This window comes from Pholcus phalangioides, unplaced genomic scaffold, assembly GCF_987345545.1.
Source record: "Pholcus phalangioides strain wild (caught in Gottingen) unplaced genomic scaffold, Ppha-v1.0 ptg000031l_1, whole genome shotgun sequence".
NCBI lineage: Eukaryota > Metazoa > Arthropoda > Arachnida > Araneae > Pholcidae > Pholcus > Pholcus phalangioides.
This window is the reverse complement of record NW_028301621.1, coordinates 5,978,239-5,996,693: the sequence shown is the minus strand read 5'-3', so window position 1 is coordinate 5,996,693 and position 18,455 is coordinate 5,978,239. Positions and strand designations below refer to the sequence as shown.

General features: G+C 36.6%; 1 protein-coding gene across 1 annotated transcript in view; it reads left to right on the top strand.

Moving 5' to 3' along the window:
- Positions 1-1,572: 1,572 nt before the first annotated feature.
- Positions 1,573-18,455, top strand: part of LOC149067048 (acetylcholine receptor subunit beta-like 1) — a 30,416-nt gene continuing 13,533 nt past the window's right edge. The window contains exon 1 of the mRNA XM_089252939.1: positions 1,573-2,429. Coding sequence (XP_089109065.1) covers positions 2,366-2,429 — 64 coding nt within the window. The 5' untranslated portion in view covers positions 1,573-2,365. The remainder of the gene's footprint in view (positions 2,430-18,455) is intronic.

Below are 18,455 nucleotides of genomic sequence, written 5' to 3'. Positions count from 1 at the left end.
ATCGGGACCAGAGAGAAATATCGTTATGTTAGTGATTATCGTTAATGGGATTTTCACTATTCTTCGTACACCCATTAGTTGTCAACACGCATGAGAAAAGTGACATAAATACACCTAAAAATATGCTTTTAGAAAACTCAAAACTTAATAAATTCTATAGGTGCCAAGTACTCGTGCTGATTGATTAGCACGTTGACTTTTCCTGCTTCTGCAAAATATGCTGCATATTTTTCTTTCTACAGCTTGTTACTTACTACATTGTGATACTTTTTCACGATCACATCAGAAAAAAGGAAAGTAGACCTTAATCCTTAAAATGCTCAATTCTTTTTTTCGAAGTGATAGTTTTTTCATAGTTAATGATACAAGATCAACGGTTCGCCAGCAAAATGTGGCACTTATGGACTTTCCTTATTGCTCTAAAAACTTTCTTTTTGACTCAAACTATAGTAGGAAAGAAAATTCGGGTCGCAAACTTTAACGTTAAAAAAAAATTGTAACGCGAACAAGACATTTTAAAAAATTAGCGAAATCACAGCCACATATGCTCTGCAAAAAACAAAGTGCTGTTGTCGTTAATGGGCACCAGCAAATTCAAAATATAAAATGGAAAGAATATGACCTCAGCTTATGTGCAAAGTCGATTCTGAATCTTCATCTTCAAAACTGGCGAACGTAATGAACGTTTGAAGGACCCCTTTGCACATACGCAAAACTGCGCATTTCATGGTAAATAATTTCTCCTAGGTTACTCTTATTTAATCCTTCAACGGGATTTCTCGCCTCTTTAAGAGCCTTTTATTTTAGAATTGTGAAGCCCAGATATTTTGTAAAATTGATTTCTGTGTGGAACACACCTTATACCACTTAGGTTGCACCTGCTTAAAGTCGGAAGTCTATTTCATTCAAAAATATGTGGCATTTTTAATTGGGTTTGGTGATTTCTGCTGTACCCCTTAAAGGGTTAAGTTACTTTATTTGAGCTTTTGATTATCGAAACTCAACAAAATTTCTTCATTACCGAAAAATAAATTCATTGCACTGTGTTCATGTAAAACGTGTGGATGCTGGTATGTGATCAATTCAAATATATATATATATATAGCTATATATATTGCTAGTGATACTGATACAAAATGAATAGGTCTTAACATGAAAAGGTATCAAAAGTTTTCCTTTCGACAGCGAGAGAATAGAGCATCTCTGAATATCCTGCAACTAGCTATTAGTTTGATTCGTTGGTCAAGCGGATATCGTTTAGAAAAGATTCGACTCAGAGGATGTTCGATAGATTTATTCCTCCATCCACAAGTTCGCCCTCATATTTCGGTGTTTTTCTCTCTGCATGAAGCAAGCAAGCTAGTGAATTGTTCCTTTTTTTTCTCCTTTTTTGATTCCGCTCTGGGCATTGCTTGCCCCTGACTACATGCTATACTCACCTACCGCCTTCTCTTAGTGGTAAGAAGTGGTCTGTGGATGGCGGTGGGTGAGATGATGTTGATGCTCTCTGCGTTAGTGCGTAAGTGGCGCAGCTGCACGGCTAGGAGAAGGATGGAGGCACAACACACATCCAGGAGAAAGAAAGAGAGAGAGAGAGCCGCCGTCGACACTGTCGTCGCATCGACCCCTAAAAGAGCTTCCCGCGATTCTTTTAGTCGCTGGGCACATCCTGATGAGAACTGATATTTAAAGCAAGAGAAAGAGCTGCTGCTGCCGCCCCCACGCCTTGCCCACGAAACGTATCGATATGAATATGTGCGAGAAATCCCCGGAAAAAAGTGAGCGGGGAAAAGTTTCGGGCAACCGATCGCCTGAATTCTACCCGATGAATTCCATCCAAGGAATACTCTCGCAGCGGCTATAGATCCACAATATACCTACTTACTCTAGCTTTCGATTCTGGGCCTGCTTTCTGTGGATGATAATCGCCGTTTTCTGTTTTTCGTCTGAAGCCGCTGGTATCGAATACGTTCCTGGTCATGGCGGAGACTCGCGAAAGAATACAAAAGACTCTTCCGAAGATCTAGAAGTGAACGACGGATACTGCTTGTAAAATATGAAGGGATGCATCGGGAAAAAACAGCGTTACCGATGGCCCTCAATCGTCGTCACACGCCAAGGAAATGCTCTTGGCCGACAGGAAAGTCGGTTTCGGGTCGGACAGCAGAAACGAATAACAACGAGTGATGGTCATCAGTGAAACGATCCTGTTGCGGGCGAGAGAGAGACGAGACTCCTCTCTTTTAACGGTGGCAAAGATGTTCGTTGTATAGCGAGTGCGGGTTTTTTCGAATAGAGTAAATAGGTACTTGATCTGGCATGCCAAGACTCCGCGAACACCTACACTCCCAGCAGTTCTCGAGTCATGGACTTTAAAAGCGCGCTTACTCTCACCGTCGTAGTGATAACTTACTATGGAACGCTTACAGGTATATATTTTCAAATATAGTTGCAATTATATTTCCACTCAAATGAGAAAATTCACATTCAAAACATTATATTTAGTGCATATTTATATGATTTTCTCTTTAGCATTAATTAAAACTCATTTATAAATATATGTATTAGGATAGGATAATTACTATGCAAATACAATTAAACCTCGATACAACGATATTCTGCGAGCAAGAAAAAATACCGGTATAGAGGGGTTATCGTTTTATCGAGAAGTAGTACGTACTATCATCAGGCGCAGCCAAATTTATGCTTGACATCCTAGCTGAATTGGTGTTGTTAGTACCCAAATAAAATGCATTTGTAAGTATTTATTCGCAGCAAAATATTCTAATTGATTAGTTAACGAATAAAACTTATTTAGAGGTTTCACCTAGTATAAGAGTTTACCGCATAGCAATTTTGTGTGTACTATACACAGAAAACAGTCTCACCTCAACTTCATCAACACTTTCGGAGTGTTGATGACAGTGAAAAATACCGATGTTGTTAAACAGCTTCGAAAGAACAAAAACTGGTGACGAATTTAAAAATATATTGAAGGTGATTTTTTTGAGCGAAAATAAAAAAAATTGCTCCAGTGAAAGAGATTTTGAAATATCCTCAAAAATATGGTTAGAGAGGGATTTATCGTAGTAGAAGATATCGTTGTATTCAGAGGACATTAGACTATATGCAATTTTAAACAACATTTGAAAAAAATATCGTTGTACAGGGATTTACCATTATATCTAGCATCGTTGTAGCGAGATTTCGCTGAACATATTTATGTAATAGGGGTACATACGTTGGTATTTTATCGCAAGGGTGGCTTAGCTACCCTAACAGACACGCCTATTTTCGTTCGAAATAACCATGCAGTGGGTTCCCCCGGATGTTGATCTTTGTATTGGTTCAACAAAAAGATTTCATATATATTCATTTTATCACCATGTATATTTATATAGACATACAGGGTGTAACGTTAAGTCCTCATACGCCCTCTTTTAACTTCTAAACCAATGATTCTAGATACACACTTTTAATTACAAAAGTAGCGAAATAACGTACCAATTTTAGATATATATGCCATTTACTTTACTAGGGGTCCTGCATGTACCGAGATACAAAATTTAATTTTTATGCGGTCTCCCTGCCATCTAATTTCCAATCTCAAAATTATTACTATTCCTCTCTCAACCCAAGAAAAAATTCTATGTTTCTGATTGTAATATCCGCCGACATATTTCAATTCAAAATTACTGATATCAAATATCAGCAATTTATGAATTGAAATATGCGGATAAATTTTTCTGATAAATACCTAATAAATTTTATCAGAGAAAGAGCACCATATATTGAGGGGAAAAAATATAGTCATAAGTTAGAAATATTTTTTAATGTTTTAGTTTATTAAAATAAATGGAACTCCGAGATGTCTCTCCAACTTCCAATGAGCAATATCTCGGTGAATATTGCACCACCACAATGGAGCACAATGGAGAAAGGATTAAAAATTTTCGATTGAACGTTAGAGGACAAGAGGACCGTGTAAGAAAACTAAATTTTGTTTATCTTGTTACATATATAGTGAGTAAAATGGATGACATATTTAACGGTGATCCCGAGATATCTCGCCTCCTTAACACACCCTCTCTCATTTGGCAATAACAATCCCAGAGAGAGACTGGGTTGTGTTTTTTTCCCCTACTTAATCATGTTTTCCATTTCCCTTTCTCAACCTCCTGTCGATCAACAGCCAGCGGGAAGAACCAGCTTTTGTTCTCATTTTGGTAACAGGAGAGAGACGCTGTCTGAGAATTGGTACAATACTTCTTGCTTCCCCCCCCCCCCGCCGCCTTCGGACAAGATCGACATTTGGAATCGACACAAGGAATTTCCTGCAGAGAATTTCGAGTTACTAACCTTCAGGAAGCATTTCAATGAAACGAAATGAATTAATACGTGGTAATTATAAATTCATGGGTCAAACTTTAAGAGATGATATAAGACACCTAAACAATCATTTTGGTCATACAGTGTGTGGTCGAATCGCAATAGCAAAGGTGGTAGAGGGTGGGTTTTTAGAAAGTGATCAACAGCATTTCACCGAAACAAATATAACTTTCTGACGGATTTGCTGCAATAAGTGCAATCAGCCATCCGAGGGGTTTCGGGTATTGTAATGCGGTAGGCCAACTCATGATGCAACCTGTGTAACGCAAATTCTACTACGTGTCATTATACCGCTTAACCATTGTTTGGCGCAGCATAAACTTTATGGTCCTTACACAAATATACAATGAACTCCAGTTCAATCCGAAGGTGCATATGTATTCTCGAATGGTTGAGAGCACATATCGTAGCAAATCCGTCAGAAAAATTATATTGGCTTTTGGTGAAATGCTGCTCTCTGAAAACACCCTCTACCACCTTTGCAATTTCGATTCCACCAAAAACGCTTGTTTAGGTGTCTCATATCACCTCTTAAAGTTTATCCCATGCCATGAATTTAGAATCTCCCTGTTTAGCATAAATGGTATTTTTTTCGTAATTTAAATTTTTTTACAAGAATATTTGGAAATGTTTTTAATTTTTCATGGTCTTGGGGGGGGGGGGTGCATGGGTCTCTTGTGACCCACTGCGTACGCCCCTACCTTAAGGGTAGAATAGAAATATGCGCGTACAATATAATAGGACAAAAACTGAGACCTCTTCCTCGGTTTACTATTTTTAGAGTCGGGGAAGCACTATCACCTGCACAAAATAAGGGGAAAAAAGTCTTCTTTTGAAAAAACATGTGGCATTTTGCAGGGAGTTAAGCAATTTCCGTTGTGCCAGTTATGATGCGGATTCCCTGGAATTTATAAAACCGTGGAAAGGGTTAAAATGTCCCTATTATTTGAATGCTAATACTATCAAATTCTAATTGAAAGTATATACCTTATAAATAACCAACGTTGCAAAAGATAAAGGATATATATGAACTTTCATAAGAATTTACCCTGTACGTGAATACGGAATGAGCCGTCCAATTTTAAAGCCAGATAAATCACTTTTGATATAATTTTTTCAGGAAAAAAAACTAATTAATTGCATTATTTATGGAAAAATTTTATTTACTTATTTTCTACAAATCAGTATTAAATAAACACAGGTCTTGACCAAAAAGTTTAGCTTTGTATAAATATTACTTTGAGAGAAAAAAAATATTTTCTTTTGAATCTAATCTAGTTTTGCCACCAAGCTATGGAATCTATCTATGCCTACGCGCTCAATGATCTATCTGCTTTTGAAACTTATTCCTTTACTTATCTGGTTTTGCAACCAATTGCTTCTTCCACATTGGAAAATGAATAGCAGTATATAAGAACTATCTGGATTTCAAATTACACAGCTCAAATATACTCTATACAGGGTGATTCAAAACTCAACATACAAACTTTTAGCGGAAGTAGAAAATACAAAAACAAAACAGAATCACATAGGAATGTATGACTAGAAACCCCAACTTCATCAGCTGGAGGATAAACGAAGATACAGAAATGACAAGCCAATAATGGTGGGGGGGGGGGATTCTTTATCTAGTGATATTTTACAAGAAGATAGTACGTGTACATGTTAAGTTTCCCAAAAAATGCATATTGCGATACATTCCTATGTGATTCTGTTTTGTTTTTGTTTTCTACCTCCCCTAAAATTTTGCATGTTGAGTTTTGAATCACCCTGTATATTTTATAGGCTATGGTTCAATAGTTTTCTATTTTATCTGTAGAAACCATGTTTTATATAGTTAACAAATTTACTTGCCTATAAACAGTATAAATTATGTTTTATACTTTCTATAGACAAGTAAATTTCTTTGTAGGGGAAAATGCTGAACCATAAAAGATTAGCCGTATTGGAAGAAAAACCTTTCATGGATCTATCCTTCAGGAAATTGGTCAATGTTGCCCATTAATATATTTGTCGTTTCAGAAATGTTACACTGTGTTTTTTTCTCTTTCTTCAAGTAATATTCTCAGCAATGTTATAAATTTGGTGGAGTATTTTTCCATTGTAATATAAGTTTTAAATCGAATCGAATATTGGCTTGGGAAGAATGGAATCAATTTGACAGAATAATGTAATTTTTATAGTTTTCTTTTTTTCGAGAGTCGGTAGTTATTTCTACTAGTCATAGGGGAGCCGTTGATTAAAATCTACTGAAGAATGCTTTACATAAAACAAATTCTGTAAAACCGCTCGAAGAGAACCACTCTTTAATTCCAAAGAAAATTCCTCCTACGGAGATCAATGTTTGCAACACAAATTGCATGATTTTTGTCATTTTTTTTGTTAATAATAACAATATTATTATTATTATGGCGCTGTATTCGCCATTCATAATCTGAAACGGCTCGTTTGGATGTGATACAAGTGAAGAGGAGGAAAAACACCACATTCAGGGATTTCTTGCATACAATGGCTGTTTACTATGGGCGTTGGTTGATGGAGATTCATATATTCTTTGACATTTTCCTTTTACCCATATGATTTATCTCTTTGCGAAAATAAAGTACACGGATATATATTTTCCGTCGTCTCTTGAAGAACGCTGGCCACAAAATCAATTCCCCCCCCCCCCAAACACCGAAAATAAAATAAGAAAAGAAAAAACCATAAGGAGTAAAGGGTCAATCTCTATTTTATTTTGAAAGAAAGTAAGTGATGTTTCAGGGAGAGAAACTTCTTCATTCGAACAGATAATTTCTATCCATATGAACCATCACCTATATACTCCATCAAAGTTTATATATATTGATGATTTCCTTTCTTTTTCCTCTCATTCTTTTTCCTTTTTCAACTCATTCGTAAGGATTTATCGCATTTCTGATTTGTACAAGCACTTTAAGTACAAATCGATCCCAATTGGGATTTTATAAAAACGTCTCTTTTACAATGCAGTTAAACTCAATTGTAACAACATTTAAGAAACGAGAAGCTGCTTTGTTAGAAGAAAAGTGTGTCTTAGAGAAAAAGCGAATTTCAGGTTTTTAATACACTAGTTTGAAATATATAATCAAATGCTATTCTAGAGCAGTTTTTTAGCCTTATGTAAATAATACAGAAATAAGAAACGCTTGTACCTCCAGCAGATAAAATCTTGCTATGCAGACACGCAGAAAATATTTATGAAATCTTAATTTATGATATAAACAAATAACTTATTCTGACCCTGGCGTATTTCTTGGAGTGTTTCTCAACCTTTTTAGCCCGTGGCTCCCTTTGGATCATATATTTTTCTCGTGCGTTCCCCTGCCTCCCATGTTATCTAGAGGCCCTCCACCCTAATCCGGGAGTGAGACCTTTATACGTATAAAACTATATGTAATAAAAACTACGTTTATAATGAGGAAAAATTTCGTAAGATTGATCTCTGTAGTCTTGGGCCACACCTGAATCCAGAAGTTGGAATGATCATTCCCCCCCCCCCTCCCAGAGCGGAATTACATGTGAAAAATAGGTCTGTGCAAAATACCGGACAATCCAACGAACATCGGGACGGACGATAAATGACCTTTCCCGAGACATCACCCTGGGTCAGTGCCTACCCTGAATTAAAGTTATGTGAGTTCCCTTCTCCTGGGGGTTCTATTCATGGCCGTCTCAACACCATGTGTCCTAGAGAAGAGTGTCGTTCTGGCTGTTTTAGAAGAAGTATTCAGAAAACTGGATTGGGATAAAAAAGAATTAAAATAAATGGAGAATTTCTCAACCATTTGCGTTTTGCAGACGACATTGCTGTAGTAATCCAGATAAACTAGAAGAAATGATACAAGAATTGTCAAAGGCAAGTATTCAGGTGGGCTTGAAACTGAATCTGCATAAGACTAAAGTTATGTTCAACCCCTGTGCGTTGAAGAGGACAATCTTTCTCAACAACACAGAGATAGAAGAAGTAGAAAGCTATGTATACCTGGGACAAGAAATTACCATGGACAACGGAATCATTAATGAAGCAACGGAATCATAATGATTAAACCGAAGGATCAGGATTGGATGGAGCACTTTTGGCAAAAACTGTACTTCTGAAGCACATACCATTATGCCTGAAAATAAAGGTTTTTAACCAGTGCGTGCTACCAGGACTGACTTATGGAGCTGAAACATAGACACTGACAAGCTAGACAATACAAAGGCTACAGACAACACAAAGGATCATGGAAAGATATATGCTAGGCATCACAAGGAGAGACAGAAAACGAATCACTTGGATAAGGAACCACACAAAGGTGTATGATATCATGGAAAGAATTAAACGTTTGAAATGGAAACGGGCTGGGCATATTGCGAGAAGACAGGACAACAGATGGACCACAAGTATTCTAGAGTGGTATCCCCGTGGTGTTAAACGTCTGAGGGGCGTCCCCAAGCAAGATGGATTGACGAGATCAGGAAAGTAGGCAGGAGTCAACTGGGTGGCTAAAGCATCAGACAGAGCAGAATAGAAAAATTTAGTAAGACCATCCAGCAGTGAATTGAAAATGGTTGTTGATGATGGTGATGACATAACGTTGCACTAGGCATAACATAAGTTACAGCAAATGTGATGAATCGGTAACTATGGAAATAGGCTTTTTTCAGCATTTAGGTAGTAAAGAAGAAAAGATGAATAGAATTGGTCTCCCCTAATTCATTCGTTATATCAGGGGACGACCGTAAAATTTATTGAATGCGAAATCGTTATATCGGGGTGCGATCTTGAAATTTGTTAAATAGGCTATCTAATTTCAGAATTCGTCAAATAGGATTTAAGTATAGGAGTTATGAATGTGCATTATGCATTATAAAAGGCAAATATTGTGAATTTAGTAGGATTTGTCATGTTCAAAAAATACACTTGGATATTATGTATGATCACCAATAAAAGTGATGCTTTTAAAAAAATTTATGAAGATTACCAAAATGATCAGCAATTGTACGTAATAACCGGATTTATTAAAGTTACAGATTTCAAGGTTTAATATCAGGATTTTTTTTTTCTCTGTCATAGTTACTATAATTTGCCGTCGAGTGGTCATAGTAACGAAACCGCATCGCGGGGACCCGGATTGGAACCCCACCGTTGCCACAGTGGTGGTCGGCTGAAGTTGGTTTTCTGTGGTTCCCAACTTCAAGGGCACAAATGTGAGCCGACCTCCCCGTTAAAAAGTCTCGCGGCAGAGAGCAACAGGCCTACAAAGGTATACTATTCAATCATTACACTTCATGCATAGTTAGAAACCTTGATGGCAGATGGCAGCACTACACATAGCAAACATTACACAGAAACAAACTTCACAGAAAGTTCACTACACGCACACACGCACGTACCAACATGCGCCAATTCGTTAGAAGTTCCGTTAAGGAATATGGACGAGGAGCATGTCCGGTTTAGTAGTAGTAGTTGCTATAACTATGACCTCGCATCCACCCCGTTAACATTGCCTGAAAACCATCCAATAATTTAGTGACGTATGTTGAAAAAAGTAATTATTGCCACAGGTCATTTCACGAACCCAGTTCAGCCATTCCATCTCACAGTGAGGAAACCCACGTTGCTTCAAGAACTCGCATCACTTCTACCCACAATGGTATGAAATCACTTACTTGCACTAAGTCCCCCGTCCCACACCTAGGTCTTCACCCCCCCCCTATTCCACACCAGCGAAAAATATTAAATCACAAAATACATACAGTGATATTGATATGTATAAAATTATTAACTGATGACCTCACCATAACTGTATAATTTATGCGTATGAAAAAATTTACAGGGTGTCTTACAAATTCGTAAATACAGTATTTGAAAAATTCATTAAAATTGTAGGAATTGGTATATTTGAATCTCACTTGTAAAAAAGTTATTCACACGAATTCCCGGAAATATGCAAAGCAGAGTCCTATAAAATGCAGGGGTGTACGATTAACAGCTCATTTCTGAATTTTCGGTGATATTCATAACGAGATCCACGATAACATTAAGCCCAAATAGTAGCTATTTAATGCGTCGTGGCAGAATGACTATTTTTCCCTTTCCCGAACGAAAAAACAAATCTGGCCAAAAGCTACTCAATTCAATGGAAATATAAAAGATATTAAGGGAATAGAGAGAGAGAGAGAGAGAGAGAGAGCCTGTCTTCGAAACCATCATGAATTCACCAACGGATGAATATTTGAGGCATACTTACGATGGTAAAGTCATTTCGACGAATTAAAAGACACTTCTGCGACACTTACGATGCCAAGAGATAATTTTAATATTTTCATTATATTAATATGAATAAGAAGAAAATGGAGAGTTTTTATTCAATTCCATTAAATGGGGGTTTTATTGAATAAAATTCTATATCAAACCAATTTCAGCCTACGTCTTGCCTGTTTTAAAACAATCAATTAAGTATTCCTCTGTATCCAACTCATTTATTTATCAGAATCGAATTTTATAGCTTCAAAATTTTCTATCGCTGAGTTTCTCTGATGTCCGTAAAATGACTATTCGGAAAGGTTTTTTTTCGTTTAACTATCTACATGCAAGCTATATTTACTGCTGAAAAAATATTCTTGTCACGCAGACTATCAGAAATAATTGTCTTTGGTGTACTAGAATCAAAGTTAGCGCCTAATTGGTGCACTGATAAGATGCTTGTCTTTCACCATGACGGTTGCTGTAAAGGTCCACGGGGTCGAATCCAGGGAATAACATATCAGAAACAAGTTCTTTACCTACCGAGCCCGGATCGACCAACGATAGATGGCCCCTTCATTTCCAACCCAATTACACTGGTTGGAAATTACTGTATGTTGGGCATCACTGCAACATTGGTGTCTCTGCAAGAAAAGCTACCACAGGAAAAGAACTCGATGGCACGCGTCTTGGAGCAGTGATGGACAAACTTTTTAGTAGTGGACCAAAAAGCCAAAAAAATAATAATTTTTGTGGGCTGGGCACATTCAGACATTGATTCATAATTCATAATATGCTCAGAAATGAAGTGGGGCAATGTGAACATTGAACTACGGTTTCATTACAAATGAGGGTCAAAGGTTTATCCTTTACAACTGCGAAACTTTTGATAACTTTAATGTTTATTTATGGCATGTGTTCGATTTGAATAATTTTTTTCAAATTGAGATTTCTTAGGTTAACGTCGTTTTGCAAACGTTTATTAAAATATACAGGGTAATTTCATAACTCCCTCTCGCCGCATTTCACTGCTGAACCATTGATCATAGAGGTATACTTCCTGTATTGTAATCACATCAATTGCAATATGACATGAATTTGATGCATTATATGCTCATCCAAAAAAAAATAAGAATGAATTTATAACAATAAAAATCTCGAATGCGAAAAATAACCATATTGCTGACATTGTAAAAATAAGGAGAAAATTCAACTGCAACTATGCACAATAAAGACAATGCCAGAGAAAATTATGAAAAAATTAGATACCTGATTAATTGCGGAAGAAAGAGTAAAAAACAGCACACATATAAATGCCTCTGAATTGCGATCACAGCAGCGCGTATGAAATATTTAGATATTTTTTCTATTCGAAAATATGCCTCTAAGATCAGTGGATTGCTAGAGGAATTCAAAACTGGGATTAAAAAAAGACTAAGTGCGATTTTTTCAAAAAATGTTTTTTGGAAAGAAGAATGCAAGTTTTAATGCAATGAAATAAAACTGAAATTTCTCTAACGATTGGTTAGTTTGTTTATTGTAGCTCCCACTAGGTAGTGCTTGATAGTTTTATATTTGAACGGCTTAAAAGCCATATAAATGAGTTACTTCGAGAGGAAAGATCGTTAACTTATTTTCCATATCAAAAATATAATATTATTTCTGAAATTCAGATACTTTCATTGTATTGCATATAGAACGGTTATTATATTACATATAACTTTCGAGAAACTTTCACTGGTTGAGTAAATGTAAGCACAACTACCAAATTGAAATTAAACTGTATCATCGTGAAATGTGAATTAAAGGAAAAGATACAAAGTCTTGATTCGTTTCACGTTTTTCCTTATCAGAGAGATAAAGAAAAACTTTTTTCATATAGTCTTGTAAATTATTTCATTCAACAATTCTGAACAATTCAAATCAAACATTTATTCGCACATAGGCCACAGATTACAATTCTGAAATTAATTCTAAACGTATAATACTGAATTTATTTCCAAATTTAATACTGAAACTATTTATAATGTAATACTAAAACCATTTTTTAACGTAGTATGTCTGATAACGAAATTATCTGAAATAATTTCGTTATCATTGGAAATTCATTTAATAACTCTCAGAAATTTCCTAAAATTAATTATTAAATTATTAAATTATTTCTTTCAATTATCCTGCCATTAATTTTATATGTAATACCGAAATTATTTCTTAATGTAATTCTGAAATAATATTTATCATTGAAGATTCATTCAATAATCCTCAGGTATACAGGGCTTTTTGTCAGCCTAATATATCAAGGAAACAGATACTTTCTGGATTTTATGCCGAGGTGAACTGTGAAAGAAAAGTCATCTGATCTCCATCTGGACTCGAACCCAGGCCATTTTGCATTCCGGGCAAGCATACTACCATTTATACCACTGGAGACACGGCCCTACTATTATATCACACTCGTCCATATTCTTCTGCAGAACTTCTAACGAATTGGTACATGCTGGAAAGTTCGTGTCCATGTCGTGAACCTTACGTAAAATTTGTTTCTGTGCAATGCTTGTAATTCGCAGTGCTGTCATCTGCCATTAATTTTTCTAACTATGAGTGGTGTGGTGATGATTAAAGATGTTACCGTTGTAGACCTGCTGCTCTGAATGGCGAGACTTTTAAACGGAGATCAGCTCGCATTCGCGCATCCAGGGCCGAATGCAAAATAAGTACGTGCTTAAGGCATCGAGAAAACAGGGGGCACTACAAAGACTTATCAAATTATATTTCTTTACAAGGTTCATCGAAAGACTGGTTATTTGTGGAGATGAAGATTACAAGGAAGAAAATTCATCACTGCCGCCACGGGGACTCGAACCCCGGTCTCTCGCTTGCCGGACGAGTGCTCTACCATCTAAGCTATGGAAGCAGATAGAATATTTCAACCTTGGAGCGTATATATATGTTGAAAGCTTCCATAGCTTGGATGGTAGAGCACTCGTCCGGCAAGCGAGAGACCGGGGTTCGAGTCCCCGTGGCGGCAGTGATGAATTTTCTTCCTTGTAATCTTCATCTTCACAAATAACCAGTCTTTCGATGAACCTTGTATTGACAAGTGGAGAGGACGTTTCTATATGTTATATTCTTTATTCATGTACAATTTTCTCACTGTATCAACCATTCGGTAGAAAATCGTCAACGATAATATTGGTAATGAAAGTGTATGTTGAAGTTCTCCCCCTTAGCACATGCTATTTCCACAGCAACAATAATGAGATCTCAAATCCATAGAAACTGGTAATATTGCAAACTAAAGTCCACGTTAATGCTGAGTTTTTGAAATGATGTGTTACAAATTTTCTATAAAGTAAGACCAGGGCATAGGCGGAGATAGACCTGAAAGTCTGGAGAGGCACGATGACTGCTGGGGTGGAGGGCATGATGTCAGTTCATATATACGCAAATACATTAGATCAGTCGGCTTTACCTTTGAAGCTGGGAGAACATTGCCCCTCCATGCCCCCCCCCGTATCTCCGTCCATGGATTAGGGCATCCTTAACAGTATCACAGAATCTACAGGCTTACGCAGGAAGGAGCCCCGTACCTCCCAAACGTCTATTAAAAATTAAAAATGATTTTATAAAAAGAATTAAAATATATACTTTTATATGTTACCAAATCAATATCTGTTGATTTAAAATGCTTTTTTGTAGTTTGTAACTCAACATTTTTCTGGAAAGATTCCTTGTGCCCCTTGAAAGGTCGATCCTGTGTATGCTCTTGAGAGGCCCCCGGGCAAAGCGATTTTTTCGAGGCTCCCATCTAGCTAAAAATACATGCTTTTCAATTTGCCTACTTACTCCCGAAAACTATACTTACTCCCGAAAACGACGATCTAATTATCGCAAGGCCCTCTCGGGTACTTGAAAGTCACCGAGGCGTGCTCGGTTGGTCCCATGCATGGAGGAAGTACAGAGTAAGTAAAGTTTTACAGAATAAGGACATGAACTTAAAACGTGCAGATCTACCATTAAACTCGTACATGGATCATAAGCGGATCAACTGTATTTTGATCTACCATGGAAGGAAAAGAAATGCTACCGGATATCTAGATCGCAAACGAATACGAAAATGTATCGGAAAAAGTACCCGATGATAGTGATTAACTAACAAAACTAAGGTGCATGTACTTGTGGATAATATTGTGGATATGCCTGAAGCTGGTTCTAAAAAGCTTTCGGTGGGAGAAAATATCTTGGAATGTTTCAAAAGACCAGAACAAAAGGTAAAAATCAATGGTCTGCGTTTTTTAAAAATTTGAAAGGATAAATACCAAAGCGTACGTTACGGCAAATTCAAAAACTGTGACAGTAAAGATGTGTGACGTAGCATTGGTTTTGAGTCAAAGACTTTGCAAATGAGTAAAAGCGAAGGGAAGCCTTCAAATAAATGAAATGCGTGCTTAGAAAAATATTCATACTATTTTCTGCCTTAGATATTACAGTATTTAATTCTGAAATATAAAATTTCATTCACCGTTTTTCAATTTTTCAATTGATAGATTAAGGATTTGTCAGGATAGATTTATAGGAGCGAGGGGGGGGGGGGGAGAGACACCAAAATTACTCAAGTGCTTAGGGTTTTAAGCGTCTCCGTCCCTGCGGGCATCGGACATACGACCATGTCTTTCTTATTTCACGCACTGCCACAGTGCGTGAAATAAGAAAGACATGGTGGGAAATAAGGAGGCAGTGTCGTGTCTCCAGTGTTGTAGATGGTAGCATGGTTGCCCGGAATGCAAGTGGTCCTGGGTTCGAGTCTCGGGGGAGACCATGACTGCTTTCTGCGTTCACCTAGCCAAAAAAATCTAGAAAATATCTGTTTTCTTGAATATTCTATTTCACCATTTTCTTATCTCAATTTTTTTATTATTATTATTTTTTTTTTTTTTTTTTTGTTAATTTCCTACAAAATACGGTTATGTAAATACAATCGAATCTTATTACAACGAACTCCAAGGGGCTGAAGAAATCACCTCATTACAAAGGAATTTCCGGTTTCACGAATTTTAACATTGGTTAAAAAAGTTTCATTGCAGTGGAATTTCTTTCTAAGGAAAAATTTACTTATTTCCTAGATGACAAAAAACAAATGAGCTGAATATAAAAAATAAGTCAATTAGGTATTGAATTTTGGATAAGTTTCACTTAATTAACATATTAAAGGCAAATAATCTTTTTTTTTATTACAAGTATTGTTAAAGCCGGGAAAACCTACTCTGCAGTACACGTGTGATTAAATGCTTCCAATGATTGAAAGATTTTGCTTTCTGAAGAACATAAAAATTCTAGTCTTTTCTCATATGAGTGGCTGGTAACGGGCGCATTTCGGGAACGAATGTCCTGGAACCATGCATGTTTCTGGAAAATGTCTTGAATCAATGTCTCCTTGTAAAGACAGATACAGTCACATCTTGAAAATTTTAAAGCGTTGTTTTATGTCTATGGGATCCTATAAGTGATGTTATAATTTGAAATTCCAACCTCGTCCGATTTTTCAAAAATGTTTAAAGAATTGATAAAAACATGCCTTATTTTAATGCCGCACTGTTTTCATTTGCTCCGGCTTCAGAAATGATCTTAAGGTTTTCTTTAATTGAAAATCTTAATTTATTCCTTTCGAGGCCACGTATTTTGAAACAGAAGAAATATGAAACAATCCTAACGCGTGTGACATTTGTCTTACCACAGATTTTATTTCTTTTTCACGCACCGTATTGGTTAAAGTTTGTCTACTCCGCAAGCCATAGAAAAACAACCCTTTTCTTCCACAACAAGTTAATTTCTCAAGTTAATTAAAGATTTTACGGGATCATTTTCTTGGAACGTTCTGTGCTCTTTTTGTTGATTTTCAGAAACATGTTCTTGAATTCGTTATAACGGATTTTTCATTTCGTGATATCGGAATTCGCAATACATTCGCATTGTTCCTAACTTATTTTAGGATTAGAAGTTTCGTTACAACGAGATTTTCGCATATAACGGTATTCGTTACAACAGGATTTCACTGTACAATTGATTTTTTGGTGGTGTCTTTCTTGAGAGCTGCTGCAATTTTACTTGTTGAGAGTTTCATAAAATCGCATAAAATAGATTGGTTTGAAAATAAAATTCAAAGCAAAAGCTATTCAACTCTGCTAAGCAAGATTTTATCTGTTTATAAATAACTTTAAAATCGCTGCAAACTGTATATTTTACCCGTTAACAACCATTGAAGAAATTAAAACAAGTTCTCTGTGTTTTTTTTCCTCTCTCTCTCTCTCTCTTCATCATTGTGGAGCTTCATAGTAACCATATCTACGGAAGTTGTTCTTTCTTTCCCTTCTTTCTTTCTATACTCCTGTTAATAATTTTTGTTCTACACATATAATGTATGTTTCTACTACACGTGTAAAAGCGAAAGAGAACACGTAACGTGAAGATGAAAAGAAGGAACAAAAAAAATTTAAAAAAAACGCTCTTTGCTATTTTACTTTTTTCCTTTATATTTGTTTTTCGTCCCGCTCCCTTCTTTCTTTTCCTAACGTGCGGGTAGGTTACGACGAGGTCACCATATTTATCGGAGATTCGTCAAATAGGGATAATCGAAATTTCTTGCCAAAAGCTTGTACGTGAAGTTGTTAAAAATATGCTAACAGCACCAGTTTGCATACGTATTTTCTAAAGAAAAGTTTTTCCAATACGCCATTGGGGGTCAATCCCCCTTTTCTATTTTAAGTAGCTATTTTCTCAAAATGGTCGATAGACCACGGCGAAAAGATTGCGAGGGCCGTGTTTGGCCGGCGAGCGGGCCATGTGTTGAAGACGCCCTGTTTTAATTGATTTTCCATCTCCCAACGTCCTTAAACCTGCAGGGTTCGATTTTATACATACATAGTGTTTACTTTTCCCGTTCGTTACTTTCACGTCGGAATGTTGCGAAAGACGATCAAAGAAAAGATGGGGGGAAACAGATAAATGATAGAGAGAGGGAACGAAATGTGCCTGACTACCAACAGGTAGTGATGATGATGATGCTGATTTCGTTTCAGTGAATCAAAGACGGTGGCGACAATCTTATCAAAGAAAGACGAGAATCATCACCACACGAAAACACTTTTTTAAGAAGAAGGACAAGAAAAAGAACCTTATTTCATTTGAACGACCGAAAAGCTTAGCACAAAAACTCTCTCTCTCTCTCTCTCGAAGTATCTCGAACAGGTCGAGATGTTGGTTGCTCAGGGCAACCATTCCTGACGTCATAAGTGTATACAATTTACTAAAAATATCTCTGCAGCTGGGGAATGCCGAGAATAATACACACATACACAATCTCTATCTCTTTCTCTCTCTCAGTGCGAGATCAAATGTGTTGTGACCTCAAGAACGAGAAAAATCTGAATCTTTTTTTTTCTTTTTTTGACAAATACAAAACATACTTCTGTTTCTTTCATAACATAATTATAGAGACTTAATAAAATCTGATAATGTAATATACATGAGCCGAATTATATGGTGAAAATAGGTCTGTGTAAAATACGTGACAATCCAATGAACATATACATATAAATCGTCCCTCCACCCAGGGCTAGATTTTAGTGAGCTTCTTTCTGGAGGAAACCCTACATGGCCGTCTCAACATGATGGGTTTCCGAGCAAGGTGATGTTCCGGGTTCACATACTTGGCTGGAAGCACGGCTTTCATATTTGCATGCTCACATTCAAAAATCATGGCACCGGATCTACCCATGTAGGTCCCGGGCCATGCGCGAATGGGCCTAAGGCTAAA